The 12,858-nt window shown below is 41.1% G+C and overlaps 1 protein-coding gene across 1 annotated transcript in view; it reads right to left on the reverse strand.

The window, feature by feature from the left end:
* The window catches only part of Stam2 (signal transducing adaptor molecule 2), a 47,780-nt gene that overhangs the window by 9,586 nt on the left and 25,336 nt on the right, over window positions 1-12,858 (reverse strand). Inside the window, exons 8-12 of the mRNA XM_041631556.1 lie at window positions 9,197-9,291; window positions 6,761-6,843; window positions 6,555-6,642; window positions 4,979-5,033; window positions 1,808-1,958 (exon numbers count right to left, since the gene is read on the reverse strand). Coding sequence (XP_041487490.1) covers window positions 1,808-1,958; window positions 4,979-5,033; window positions 6,555-6,642; window positions 6,761-6,843; window positions 9,197-9,291 — 472 coding nt within the window. The remainder of the gene's footprint in view (window positions 1-1,807; window positions 1,959-4,978; window positions 5,034-6,554; window positions 6,643-6,760; window positions 6,844-9,196; window positions 9,292-12,858) is intronic.

Consider the following 12,858-nt stretch of genomic DNA (forward strand, 5'->3'; position numbering starts at 1 on the left):
GAACAGCTGTGCATTGACTGCAGACAGACCTGGCACAGGAATGGCCACCCTTCACAGACACACAGTCTACTGTGGGACAGACATTTCTACTCCGCTCCACTTTCATAGAAGCAACAAATATAGTTTTGAAAACAGAAGTAACAGTGGGTAAACTTCAGGAGTCTTTCTGCACCCAGAAATCCTTTCTAAGCTCATACGTAATTTTCACAGCACAGCATGATAAATGCTTCTCTAGTGTGACAGTTACCACAGTAACCTTTTAAAAAAACTTAGCAATTATATTGTGTCACATCACCTGAGTTGTGCTCCCACACTCCACTTTTCTCCTTGGTATCTCCTTCACACACACTACTCGTTTTCATAAATTAACACGAATTTTGCTCAGCCATGTCAATATAAATTTAATTGGCCAAAATTTGAAAAATATATCAGAATTGGGGATATTTAAAAACCTAAGTTTTCTAATGTCAGACGGCAAGCACAAAAACATGGGAAGCACGAGAAAGTGATGCTGGTGTTAATGGTCAGCTTACGATGATGCACCCCAGGGGTCTGCAGCAAAGCTTTATTACACAGACTTTTTTTGGTTGTTTGAGTCAGGGTTTCTCTGTGTAGCCTTGGCCACCCTGGAACCCACTCTGTAGACAACGCTGGCCTCAAACTCAGACATCCACCTGCCTCTGCCTCTGCCTCTCAACGATGTGTACCACCACTGCCTGTTTTTGTTTTTTTAAAAAAAAAATTTTGAAGTCATGAATCTAAGAAAATATAAGGCATGCTCTGAGAAAAAGAGGAGCTCTTAGATGCAGAGACCCACAGCCAAACATTAGGCAGAGCATGGGAATCCTGAAGAAAAGGGGGAGGAAGGATTGTAGAAGCCAGAGGGGTCAGGAGACCATAAGAAAATGGTCCACACTAACCAGGGTTAATAGGGGCTCACAGAGACTGATGCAACATTCACGGTCTGACCTAGGTCTTCTGTATATATGTTCTGGTTCTGTTGCTTGCCGTTGTCTCGTCCAGCCATAATAGGGAATGTGCCTCGTCTAATTGTAACTTGATATGCCATGTTTGGTTGATATCCCTGCCTGTCCTTTTTTGAAGGGAAAAGGAGGAGTGAATCTGGGGGAGAGAAGAGATTCTGGGGATGAGGTGGGAAGAGTAAGGGAGAAATTGGTTGGGATGTAATATATGAGAGAAGAATAAAGAAAAATGAAAAAAGAAGGCACCCATTAACTAATCTTTAAACAATTACCTAGGACAAATCCTGAAGAAAGCTCTGAAAGAAATACTTGATCTCACCCAGCGGGTTTACACAGCACACTAAAGGCTGGGCTGTATGCTGGGAGGTTTGACTTCCAGTTGCTTGGTGCTGGAGAGCTAACTTTACCAGCGAACAGATCAATGTGATAGTGACCCCACAGGTTGTTGGGATGTAACATGAAGATTTGCTGGAGGAAACAGGTTACTGAGAACGTTTGAAGGTTTAGGTCGGCCCCAGACCTTCACTGCTCCGCTTCCCAGCTGCCGTGAGGAGGGAGTGGCTGTGCTCCACCCGTTCTTCCAGGCCCAAGGCGATGGAATCTCCTCCTTTCAGTCCATTTTTCTCTAGTATTCTGTCACAGGGAAGGGAAGCTGACCCAGGCAACTTTAAAATTTCTTTGGGTTGTAAGCCTAGCCTTTAGTGGCAGAGCTATCCCTCCAACCCGAGTTTTATAATGTTATTGAAGGGCAATAGATCTTTAATATTATGCTCTTAAACATTTAACTTTAAAAAGCTGGCTACTTTCTGGAAAGCAACGCTCACCTGCACTGGAAGCCCAGCTGCTGTGGATGGGTAGTGCGCTGGGTGAAGCTTGGAGTAGACCGGGTAGAGAGGCGTGTCATTAACCAGCTTGTTGTACAGGTCCAGCGCTTCCAAGACCTTCACGTTCAACTCAGACAGCTCGGAATGCCGCCTGGGAGAGAAGAAAGGTATTGCCACAGAATTGTGCAGGATTGTTTGAGTTTAGTGTTTCTATTCATACTTCAAAAGGCTGTTTTCATACGCAAGGAAAGGACAGTCATAGAGGGAACCTGAGAGGAGAAGCTATTGAATTCAGTCAACAGCTCAGCCGGGAAAGTTAGGTCTCTACCTCATAATGGAAATCAATTCATAATTTGTACCAAAATTTGCTTTAATATATTATAGATTTATGTTGAAAATTTAATTACAAAGAAAAATAGTCCCATTTCAGTAAAAGTCTAAGCCTTAATTATAAATCTCACTAGCACAGTGTGCAGGTGATACCCAGAGCATCTGTGACTTAAACAAGAGCACAATGGGAAAAAAAAAATCATACACATTTTAACTTGCTTAGATCCATGAAAGGTCAACTAAAGAATTATTTAACTCCCCTTCTGCTATACGAAGACATGGGTGAGAAAAAGATGCCCCCTCCCTCCACCCCTGGCTACCTGTGGTAGACATGAGAGCTGACCCCGGCACTCAAACAGAAGAGGGAGAGAACGAGCCCTGCCCTACATCAGCTGCAGCACACAGAAGAGCCCTGCTCCCCACTAGACCTGATCCTGTTGGTGGCAGGAGAGCCAGTCCCGAGGGTGTGAGAGCAGGAGAGATGCCCCTTACAGCAATCAACAATCAGGAGAGAGGGCCCTGGACCTTGCCTGTGTAAAACAGTAGAGCTGGCCTTGCCCCATGCTATAGCATGGTGAGCTAGCCAAGGCAGTGCTGGAGAGCTCATCTGGGTAGTGACGATGAGGAAAAGTGCTAGCAAGCTACCAACCTGGCTACCATCCAGGCCCAGAACCAAGACTATGAGTTGGCCCACCCCCCAAACCCCAATCTATTAACTGCTGGAGCATGTGAAGAGGACGAACCTACAGATCCAAAGCAGCAGGATCCCCATGACACAGGACAACAGGATAACCAAGAGGAGCCCCAGGGAGATCTCAATATTGATAGTGTAGCATGAACCAGGTCCTCAAAGCATACCAATCACAGCAACAATGAACACTTGCAAGTAAAGATGAACGGACTAAAAGGTAAACTGTGCTTCAACAGCCACACTACAGCTTCCACAACAAGGCTTTCTATTTGTTTGTTTGTTTTGTTTTACATTTAAATTTAGTTTTGATTTCAGGGAAGGCTGCAAGGGCAGAAGGCAGATTTGAGGAGATGGAGAGATAAGTGGGATTGGAATGCATGATGTAAAATCCACAAAGAATCAATAAAAGTAAAATAAAAAATTATTTAAGTATTACCAAGAAAACACAAGTAAAATCAATATATATATATACATGCTAGTCCCCACTATTCTTTATTCACTTGGTGGTTTTGAGGAAGTAAAAATAAAACCAGATATCTTATTGTATAACAAACAACAAATCTAAACATGGCCCAGGGAACATACAGCAAAAATCCTTTGATTTAGTACAATTCTGTCTAGTCCCCTAGAAGTAATAAATGGCAACTTACAATGGACCAATTTTTACCAGTTAAATGGCTACTTTTTATATGGTCTAAAGCACCTACATGAAGGTGATTCAGAGACAGGTATCCCGAGCTTTAATTCCTTTACAAAGTTTTCTTTAGTGACATTCTTTTTATTGAACAAAAATAAGGTTACACTGTCATATCTTCCCTTACATATGGCATCATTCCATATCAACAAATATTTATCAATGGCAATGATTTCTACTATGAAATACATAATGTTTAATCTTGAAAACCAATCTCACACTGAAAGGCATTTTAGTTAGCTGCATTTTTATAGTCATAAATATAACTGTGCTGTATACCACACCATCTGATCATTGAATATCTCCCCAGGTTTAGTATGGACTTTAAATGGCTTGGGTGATTTTACGGTCCAAGAAAATGTATGCCTATACTCCTAGTCACACCTATGGCAATCTGGTCATTTTCTTTCTCAACTTTTCCAGTTGGTTACTCACTAATACTTCATAGAAGACATGTAAGTAGGCCTGTGATTAATATACCACTGATTATTTCATTTTTGTAAAAACACAAAGGATTTGTATAAATTTGTTATGGAGGAGCTAGAGAGATGGTTCAATTGTTAAGTACATTGTCTACTCGTCCAAAGGACCCAGGTTTGATTCTCAGCTTATAACTCCAGTTCTAGGGGATCTGATGCCCTCTACTGGTCTCTGCATGCATCAGGCACATACATAATGCACAGACATACATGAAAGCAAAATACTTATAAAATAAAAATAATTTAAAAATACTCTATGGAACAAAACTATTTTTCTTTGAATGAATCATCAGGTTTGCTATTCCTACTTTAAAAAGTGTATTAGAAAATTAAACAACTTAATTCTTTCCTTCCTGTACTATTTTAGGGGCTGGAAAGGGAGAAGAATGGAGACTAACTTCTTCCCCTGGACTCCAGTCCTCAACTTTCTCCTTCCAGTTCAGAGAGAGCTGGCAAACGGCAGAATGGCTCAGCCTGACGGCTGACAGCCGGCTCACCCACCAGTGCTGCTGCCCCTTCTCCAGACAGGGGATCTGAAAGGGCAACAGCAACACAGAGACACGAGAGAAAACAGGAAAAGTCGCTACATTGCATTTAGCTCCTCAAACTAGAGAAATTTTCCTTGTAATGTACACAGATGTCTCTTTTGGGTGTGTAGCACGTCAATGCTTGTCTAAAACTCTCATTTGCATTTTGTCCTCAATTCACTTTATTCTTAATTACTCAATTCCAGCCCCGAAACAAAGTGACTGGTGCGATCCAATGCAAGAGTCCACTATTCTATGCACATCAGACACTACCGTTGATGAAAAAGAATGTTCTCAGAATAAACACAGCAACTAGCTGTAAGACTCTGGCAACTAAATAGGAACTGCAATAGATTTTACAGTTCCAGAAGCACTGTCTCCAGCCGGAAGCTCACTCACAACAAGCAAACATGGAAATGATACTATTTTCCAGTGCAAGAAAAACCTCACCTATCAATCTCTTCAAGTTTTTCGTCTATCATTGGACCCATCTGTTGGCAAATATCTGTAAATAACAGAAATAATTACAAACACAGAAATTTAATGCAGCTCAAGTCATTTCAACAATCTTTAAGCAAGAGAACATGCATCATAATATAAAATACTGAGAAATAAACTTATGCTAGAGATAATAAAAGATCTATTCTTATCAACATTTACAGCACCTTTACTGTTGTAGAAGACTATCGCAGACCAAGGCAAGGTCAAGATTAGAACAAAATCCCATCTTGTTCCTGGACTCATTAACCAAGTTTATAGGGGTAACTGACAGTTATCCCAAAGTCTGAAGAGATCTGCAGAACTACTAGGTAAGTACAGTGAACCTGACCTACACTGTATAAAGTATGTCCACATGTGCATGCACATTAAATAGGAGCATTTTTCATTTATTTAAGACTTTTTAAAATGCAAGGCTGATTAAGATACCTAAGCAGATAAAGGAGTCTGCTACACAAGCCCGGTGACCTAGCTTGATCCCAAGGACCCTCCTGTGGGACAGGCACCTCCAGGAACGACCCACCTGTGGGACAGGCACCTCCAGGAAGGACCCTCCTGTGGGACAGAGGCGCCTCCAGGAAGGACCATCCTGTGGGACAGAGGCACCTCCAGGAAGGACCCTCCTGTGGGACAGGCACCTCCAGGAACGACCCTCCTGTGGGACAGGCACCTCCAGGAACGACCCTCCTGTGGGACAGGCACCTCCAGGAACGACCCTCCTGTGGGACAGAGGTAACGGCAGAAAGCCATCCTCTGCACCCCACATGTGCACATGGATACTAGCCCACACCATATACCATGCACATGTATAAAAACATATAAAAACACTAATAAAAAATAAGTACTTCATATATTTCCAAACGATAAAAACACAAATATAATGGGAAAAAGCTCCATATTCAGAGCCAAGCTTCCTTCTATTCAAAAAAATTAAGATTTCTCTATGTACTGTATTTTTTCCAAAGGAAATTGTTTGGTTTTTGTGGGTTTTTTGACAAGGTCTCCCTTCATAGTCCAGACTGGCCTTGTACTCATGACAACCATCCTGCCTTAGCTTTCTTCATGCAAGAATTGTATGTACAACCTCCTATCCCCAGATCCCCAAAGTACTGCAGGTTTTTTGTTTGCTTTTTTGGTTGGCTGGTTGGTTTTGGTGTAGAAACCCAAGAAGGATTCTTAAAACACAAAAGAATATCTGTTTTGCTTTAATCTCTTAGTGATAAAAGGATGCACAGTCATGAGACCATTAAACAAAACAAGCACTGTTAGGTGTAGATTTGATTGATTTAGTAGGTTGTTATTTCTAACTCTTCCCTTTCTGTGGCCAACTTCACAATGACTTAAGGAACACAAGGACTCCCTTTGTGAATGGCCATGACGATGCCTTAAGTGATGCTTTCACTACTTTATTACACATGTCTGTTTTTCACCAGAATTTCAAATCTCAGAAAGCAAACTGGAGGCAGAAAAAAAAACCTCAAGACACTACAAACAGGTAATATATATGTCAAGCGGTATTAACTAATACCTTCTAAGTCCAAGAGCTCTTGGGAGTCGGGTTTTGAATCCTTCGGATCTATGCTCTGGAGAACCTGCAGGGCTCTATCCATTTTATCCTAAAAAAGGAACAGATGACACTAAGAAATCCACAGAAAAGCACTGTGCCCAGACACCCTCAAAGATAATAAATACATCTTTAAAATCTTGGTGGTTTATTAAACAAAAGGGTGTTACCTCATCTATATAAACAGGCTCAGGCTCTGATTTCTTAATTTCCTCCACTTCATCATCAAGTACATTCAATTTGTCCACCGTTGCTATGGAAACAAAGTGAGTTATAAGTTCTTCAACATTTACTTTGGTGATGTAGTCATTTATTTCTAAGTGGTCTATTATTATCCATGGGTGGGAAGGGCTCTTTGGTCATCACACTTCATAATCAGGATATCACATACAGTCATTCATCACACACAATATTTATTCAGCACTCACAGTGTGCTAAACCTCCTTCCCAGTACTTATGCACACACCAGTTAATAGACAGAAGAATCACGTGCTCATGGACCTACATTTGAGTAGGAAAGTGAGCAGCATTTGCAGGCGCTGTCACTACAGCTGAAAACTGAATGTTACCACCGGGGCGAAGAAATACACAAGCAAGCGAACAGACTCTATCCCTACGCCAGTTCACTTATAACTGTTAAGTTCCATCTATTCTCTAACCTTCTATATTTATAAATAAAAAGCCCAACCTGTATTTCCTATCTGAAGAAAATATAGACCTGTTTTAACCTAACTCTGATAGTTAAAATAGTACAAAGCTACAACAACAAAAAAGTATTTCATAGAGAGGATGTTGAAAAATGATTTATAAATATACATATCCTGAAGCTGGGCAACGGTGGTGCACGCCTTTAATCCTAGCACTCAGGAAGCAGAGGCAGGCAGATCTCTGTGAGTTCAAGGCCAGCCTGGTCTACAAGAGCTAGAGGAAGGAAGGAAGGAAGGAAGGAAGGAAGGAAGGAAGGAAGGAAGGAAGGAAGGGGAAGGGGAAGGGGAAGGGAAGGAAATAAATACATATCCTGAAAACTATCTAACACAAGTTCCCTGGACGGGGATGGAGAAATGGCTCAGTGGTTAAGAGCACTGTTTGCTCTTTCAGAGGACTGGGTTCAATTCCCAGCACCCACAAGGCAGCTCCTAACTGTCTGTAACTCCAGTTCTAGGGTACTGGAGTTACAAAATACCACTGCACATAAATTTAAAAAAAAAACAAAAACAAAAAACAAACAAGTTCCCCGGAGCAGTGCTAAAATGCACTTAATTAAATTTTGACTGAAACCAAGTTACTATAAAAAGCAATGGAAACAAAGGATGGAGTCCAGCAGGCGCCCAATTTAAGTATCTGGCTAACTTTGAGTTATACACAAAGAAAGCTCAACAAAACACAGGGGTGAGGATCAAGACTACCTTTTACTAAAGGTATTATTACTATAAATATAGTAATATTACTCAAGGTAGACTGGGAGCAAACCTAGGGCTCTGCACATGCTAGGACTGGGAAATCATTTACTGAAATATACTCCCAGCTGAATACTGTTGAAACAGTAGGTCAGACTCTTCAAACTAGGCCAAGGCAGGGAAATCACTGTATAGGATGTCTGCAATGGTTTACAAAGTTATCTGAAAAGTTCCCAGGGCTCCCACTCCCTAAGAAAGCCAGAGAGAAAGCAATGTACTCTGCAAACACACAAGTTAAGTCTCCCCCCCACCCAACTTCAGTCCTCTGAGGGACTCGCTAGCCGCATACCAAAGCTGTACACGATGGCTGCAGTTTTCAGTGCATGCGCTTTCTGCAGCTGTGTGGCAGCAGCTGTCTAAATGCACTGTAAGCAAGCTTGGAGGCTTCTAAATCCAATCCCTCACTACAGCTCCTCCCCCTGCAGCGGAAGTACGGATTTCATAACAGTGTGAGCACAGAAGGACTGAACCAGCCTTACTCTAAGCTGCTTCTGTTCACCTCAGATCTCCACAGCATGCCCGGAGAACAAATGCCATGTTCTCAGCCAGCACGCTGACTACACGGTTTATAGCTGCAGATGAAGACCAACAATCAAATCAAGGTGGAATAAATGTAAAACTTAAGAACCACAAAGCCCACTGTCTCACTCAGCACTGGCTGCCTGGCTGTGTGGGTCCCACCTTCACTATGATTCGCAAACACGTCTGTGCAGATCACATCAAACTGCTTCTCAAGTTTTCACTGAAATACTTACTTTACACAATCGTCACTATACTCACCAATACTCAAAGACCTGAAATACAAAGTAAGGGCTCCTGGAACTGACATGAGCCAAATTAGTTCCTTAATCTAGTTAAATTACATTGCAAAACCTATAGACAAACAATTAAAAGGAAAGTAAATACTAAATACTACTCCTCTTTTTCTTTTCTCTTTTTCCTTTTGCCCCTGGCTGGTCCAGAACTCACTATCTATGTAGTTCACGAACTTAGAGATCTGCCTGCCTCTTCCTCCCGAGTACCAGAATTAAGGTGTGGCTGCCGCGCCCAGCTCTCATCCACTCTTCAGTGTCAATAATACAAGTCAAGGGAAAACAATTTCAACAGACTGAGGTGTCTCTGAGGAAGCAGGACCCTTTGTTAACTCACCTGGCTCAGGCTCTGTGTTTAAGTTAGTCGTGACAAAGTTAGAGGGGAAGAGTCCTATTCCTCTGTGGCTCTCTCCTTTCCACCAATTGGCATCACTGAAAACAGAGCAGGAAAACGGTCATTGGCTCTGCATCCTGTCAACGGGAAACTGAAAACAGTTGTCGTATTTTACACCTTAGTTCACATCTAGCTGTACAAGCTGTTCTCTTAGAGAAGCACAGTGGGGTATGCCTGTAATACCTGCACGGTCACAGCAGAAATAATTTTCTTCTCAAATTAATGAAAATATATTTTTAAAAAAGTACAAATCAAAGAAAATCTATATCCCCTTACTAAATTTTAAAGCAGTTTTCCATGACTAAGCCCCAAGCCAAAATCCTTCCATCTACAGTAGCAGCATCCAAGCTAGATAGCAGCTCCCCCCACCTATTTTCCACCCTTTCACAAGCAGACAGCTAAACGACACTCAAAAGGAGACATGTGTTACTCCACAGAGTGCCTTTTAGTTTACTACTGTTAGATTTTAGTTTTTTAAAAGTTTTTAAAACTTTATAGATTACTACTTCTGGAACCTGCTCATTCCTTTCAAAGTTCTATTGAAGTACACATTATATTTAATTTACTCATTTCTGTGAAGATGGACTTTTTAGGTCATTCCAGGTCATTCCCAATCTCTCAACAATAAAAAGACTGAATAGTGCAGGGTGGTGGTGGTGCACACCTTTAATCCCAGCACTCAAGAGGCAGACTCAGGTGGATCCCTGAATTTGAGGCCAGCCTGGTCTACAGGGTGAGTTCCCAGACAGCCAGGGGTACACAGATAAACCCTGTCTCAATAAACAAACAAATCAACAAACAAAAGACTGAATAGCAACAATTCTGGATTAGAAGGCCCATAAGGAACAACTATTCTAGGTTCCTGCAAGCTAGGTGTGATGCATATGCCTATAGTTCTTACTACCTGGAAAGGATCACATGAGCCCAGGAGTTCAAGGCCAGTCTTGACAAAATGGCAAAACAATGAAACCCTGTCTCCCCAAAATGGGAGAATGGGGGGAGAGGGAGATAACACAAACAGCTTACTGGCTCATGGATATAAGCACGCTCAGTTTTACAGATATGTCAAATGTTCGTTAGAAAAGACTGAGAGAGTATGCGTTCCTTCTCTCCCAAGATGCACGTGAGGAAGTCATTTTCTCCTGTGCTTGGTAACTGTCCACGCCTGCGCCTGACACCTCACCTGCACTGTCCAAGCACCGCCTATGGCCTCTTCCACAGACTGCTCTTCTCCTTGCCCTTTAGCTTGTCCTGCTGGCTCACGGACATTTTTTCAAGGACTGTAGTTCTCTATGCACTCAGAATAGCAGCAGCTTGTCTGAATTCAGCCCATCCCCGCTCTCAAACTGACTCAGCAATCTTTTCTCCGTTTTACATGTTATCTTTCTCTGCCCTGTATTACTAAGTCTGTTCTCCCACAGATTTGCCTGATAGTTGAGATTTTCATATTTGTCCATCTCCCATGTACAGGTCACTAACTTATGTGAAGTCAAACATAAAGTACTGTGTAAATCAAACTTCATTTTATTAGATGAATAGCTAATCAATCTAGCAGAAATAATTAAAAGTTCATCCTTGAAAAAAAAAAAAAGAAGAATTTGTGAGCCCTCCCTAACTGTCAAACAGCAGCTGTATCTGTTCATGAGCCTATTTCAGAATCTTACTTCATTACAATAGTCAGGAGAGGAATTCAGTATCTACGGGGTTTTTTCCTGGGTTTCACTTACTTATAGTCAATCATGGTCTAAAACTAGTAAGAAAAAAGCTGTATAACAATGTATAAGTTTTCAATTTTATGTCATCTGCCTAGGAAGTGACTCATTTCTGTCCAATGCATCCATGAAGAGTCCACGCCCCTCCTGTTGTCATCTTATTTCATTTATTGCAGACCTTCATATTTCCTTATTAAAATACAAGTATTTTTCAAATTCTTTGGGAAAAAGAATTTCAAAAGGAGTTTAATTGGAAATCCAGTTGACTTATGTGACATGAGAAAACCTAAATCTTTACAATATTAAGATTCATCTTTTTATATCAGGTATATCTCTTTCCTTTTGTACATTTATAAATATATTTTTATTATTTCTTAACTTTCAAAGTATTTATAGTTTCTCCATAAAGGCCTTAAGTACCTTTGTACTATATCACTTATAAAACTCTAAAAGTATTTATTTTATTTTACATGTAAGCATGTGTGTTGAGTGTTATGTATGTGCAGCACACGCACGCAGGAGCCCGAAGAGGTCAGAAGAGGTGCTGCACTCCCGGAAACGGGAGTCACAGATGGTTGTGAGCTGCCACGTTGGATCAGTGAACCAAACCCAGGCTCCCTGCAAAAGCACTTAATCCTCATAACTGCTGAGGGCAAATTTTGTTACTATTGTGAATGATATCTTTTTTACTACATTTTCTAAATATACCACTGATTTTGTATATTAAGTTTATATCTAATAACCCTAACATAAACTTAGCTGTTTATTAATAGTCTGCCCACTGACTGTCTTAGACTTTCCACATGGACAGTCATAGTTACCCCTTTTTTCCTACTTAATAGAAATTTCATGTGCTGAACGCCATTCTTTTTTTTTTTTTTTTTTTTTTTTTTTGTGGTTTTTCGAGACAGGGTTTCTCTGTGGTTTTGGAGCCTGTCCTGGAACTAGCTCTTGTAGACCAGGCTGGTCTCGAACTCACAGAGATCCGCCTGCTTCTGCCTCCCGAGTGCTGGGATTAAAGGCGTGCGCCACCACCGCCCGGCCTGAACGCCATTCTTAAGGATGTTTTTGTTTGTTTGTTTGTTTTTCTGTTTGGTAGGACTAGACACCACAGCTGAAGCTTTTTTAATGCTAGGCACAAACTCTTTTTCTTTTTTCTTAATAATTAATTTAACTTTATTTTACGTGAATTGGTGTAAAGGTGTCAGATCTCCTGAAACTGGAATTACAGACAGTTGAAAGCTGCCCTATGGATGTCAAGAATTGAACCCAGGTCCTCTGGAAGAGCAGTCAGTGCTCCTAACCACTGAGCCATCTCTCCAGCCTCTAGGCACAAACTCTTAACACTGAGGTGCCCACTAAGAAAGAATTTTAGGATTAATGATCAATTAATCTCCGAGATTCTGGAACATTTCATTTACGGAGTTTCAAGAAGATATAAAAGAGCTATCTATTGCCTAAATTCTTAAGATCAGAAAATGATGTATCAATAGTTCCAATAGTTCTGAGATATTATATATGCTAATTTCTTCACTCTTCGCGGGGAGCTTCCCCACTTGTATCTGTCAGGCTACAGCAGAGAAAAGCAACTGAAAGAGTTCCCTTCTGAAGACTAAGCTGACACTTGTCAAGACAAAAGAGAAATTAGGCTGTTGAAATAAAAATGACATTTTCTTACAGTCGTGATGGAAAAACAAGAAAATAAAACACACAGATAAAAACCTACCTTTTTATTCTAAGATTTAAAAGAGAGATTAAGGTTCTCCAATCTAGTTCTAGGTCTTAGACTGGCAATATTACTCAGTTAAAGGCACTTCCCAAGCCTGACAACCTGAGTTTGACCCCTAGGGCCCACATGGTGGAAGGAAAGTTGTCCTCTGACCACTACAAATG

Source organism: Microtus oregoni, unplaced genomic scaffold, assembly GCF_018167655.1.
Source record: "Microtus oregoni isolate MIOR12 unplaced genomic scaffold, Mior012 000037F_ref0000500, whole genome shotgun sequence".
Taxonomy (NCBI): Eukaryota; Metazoa; Chordata; class Mammalia; order Rodentia; family Cricetidae; genus Microtus; species Microtus oregoni.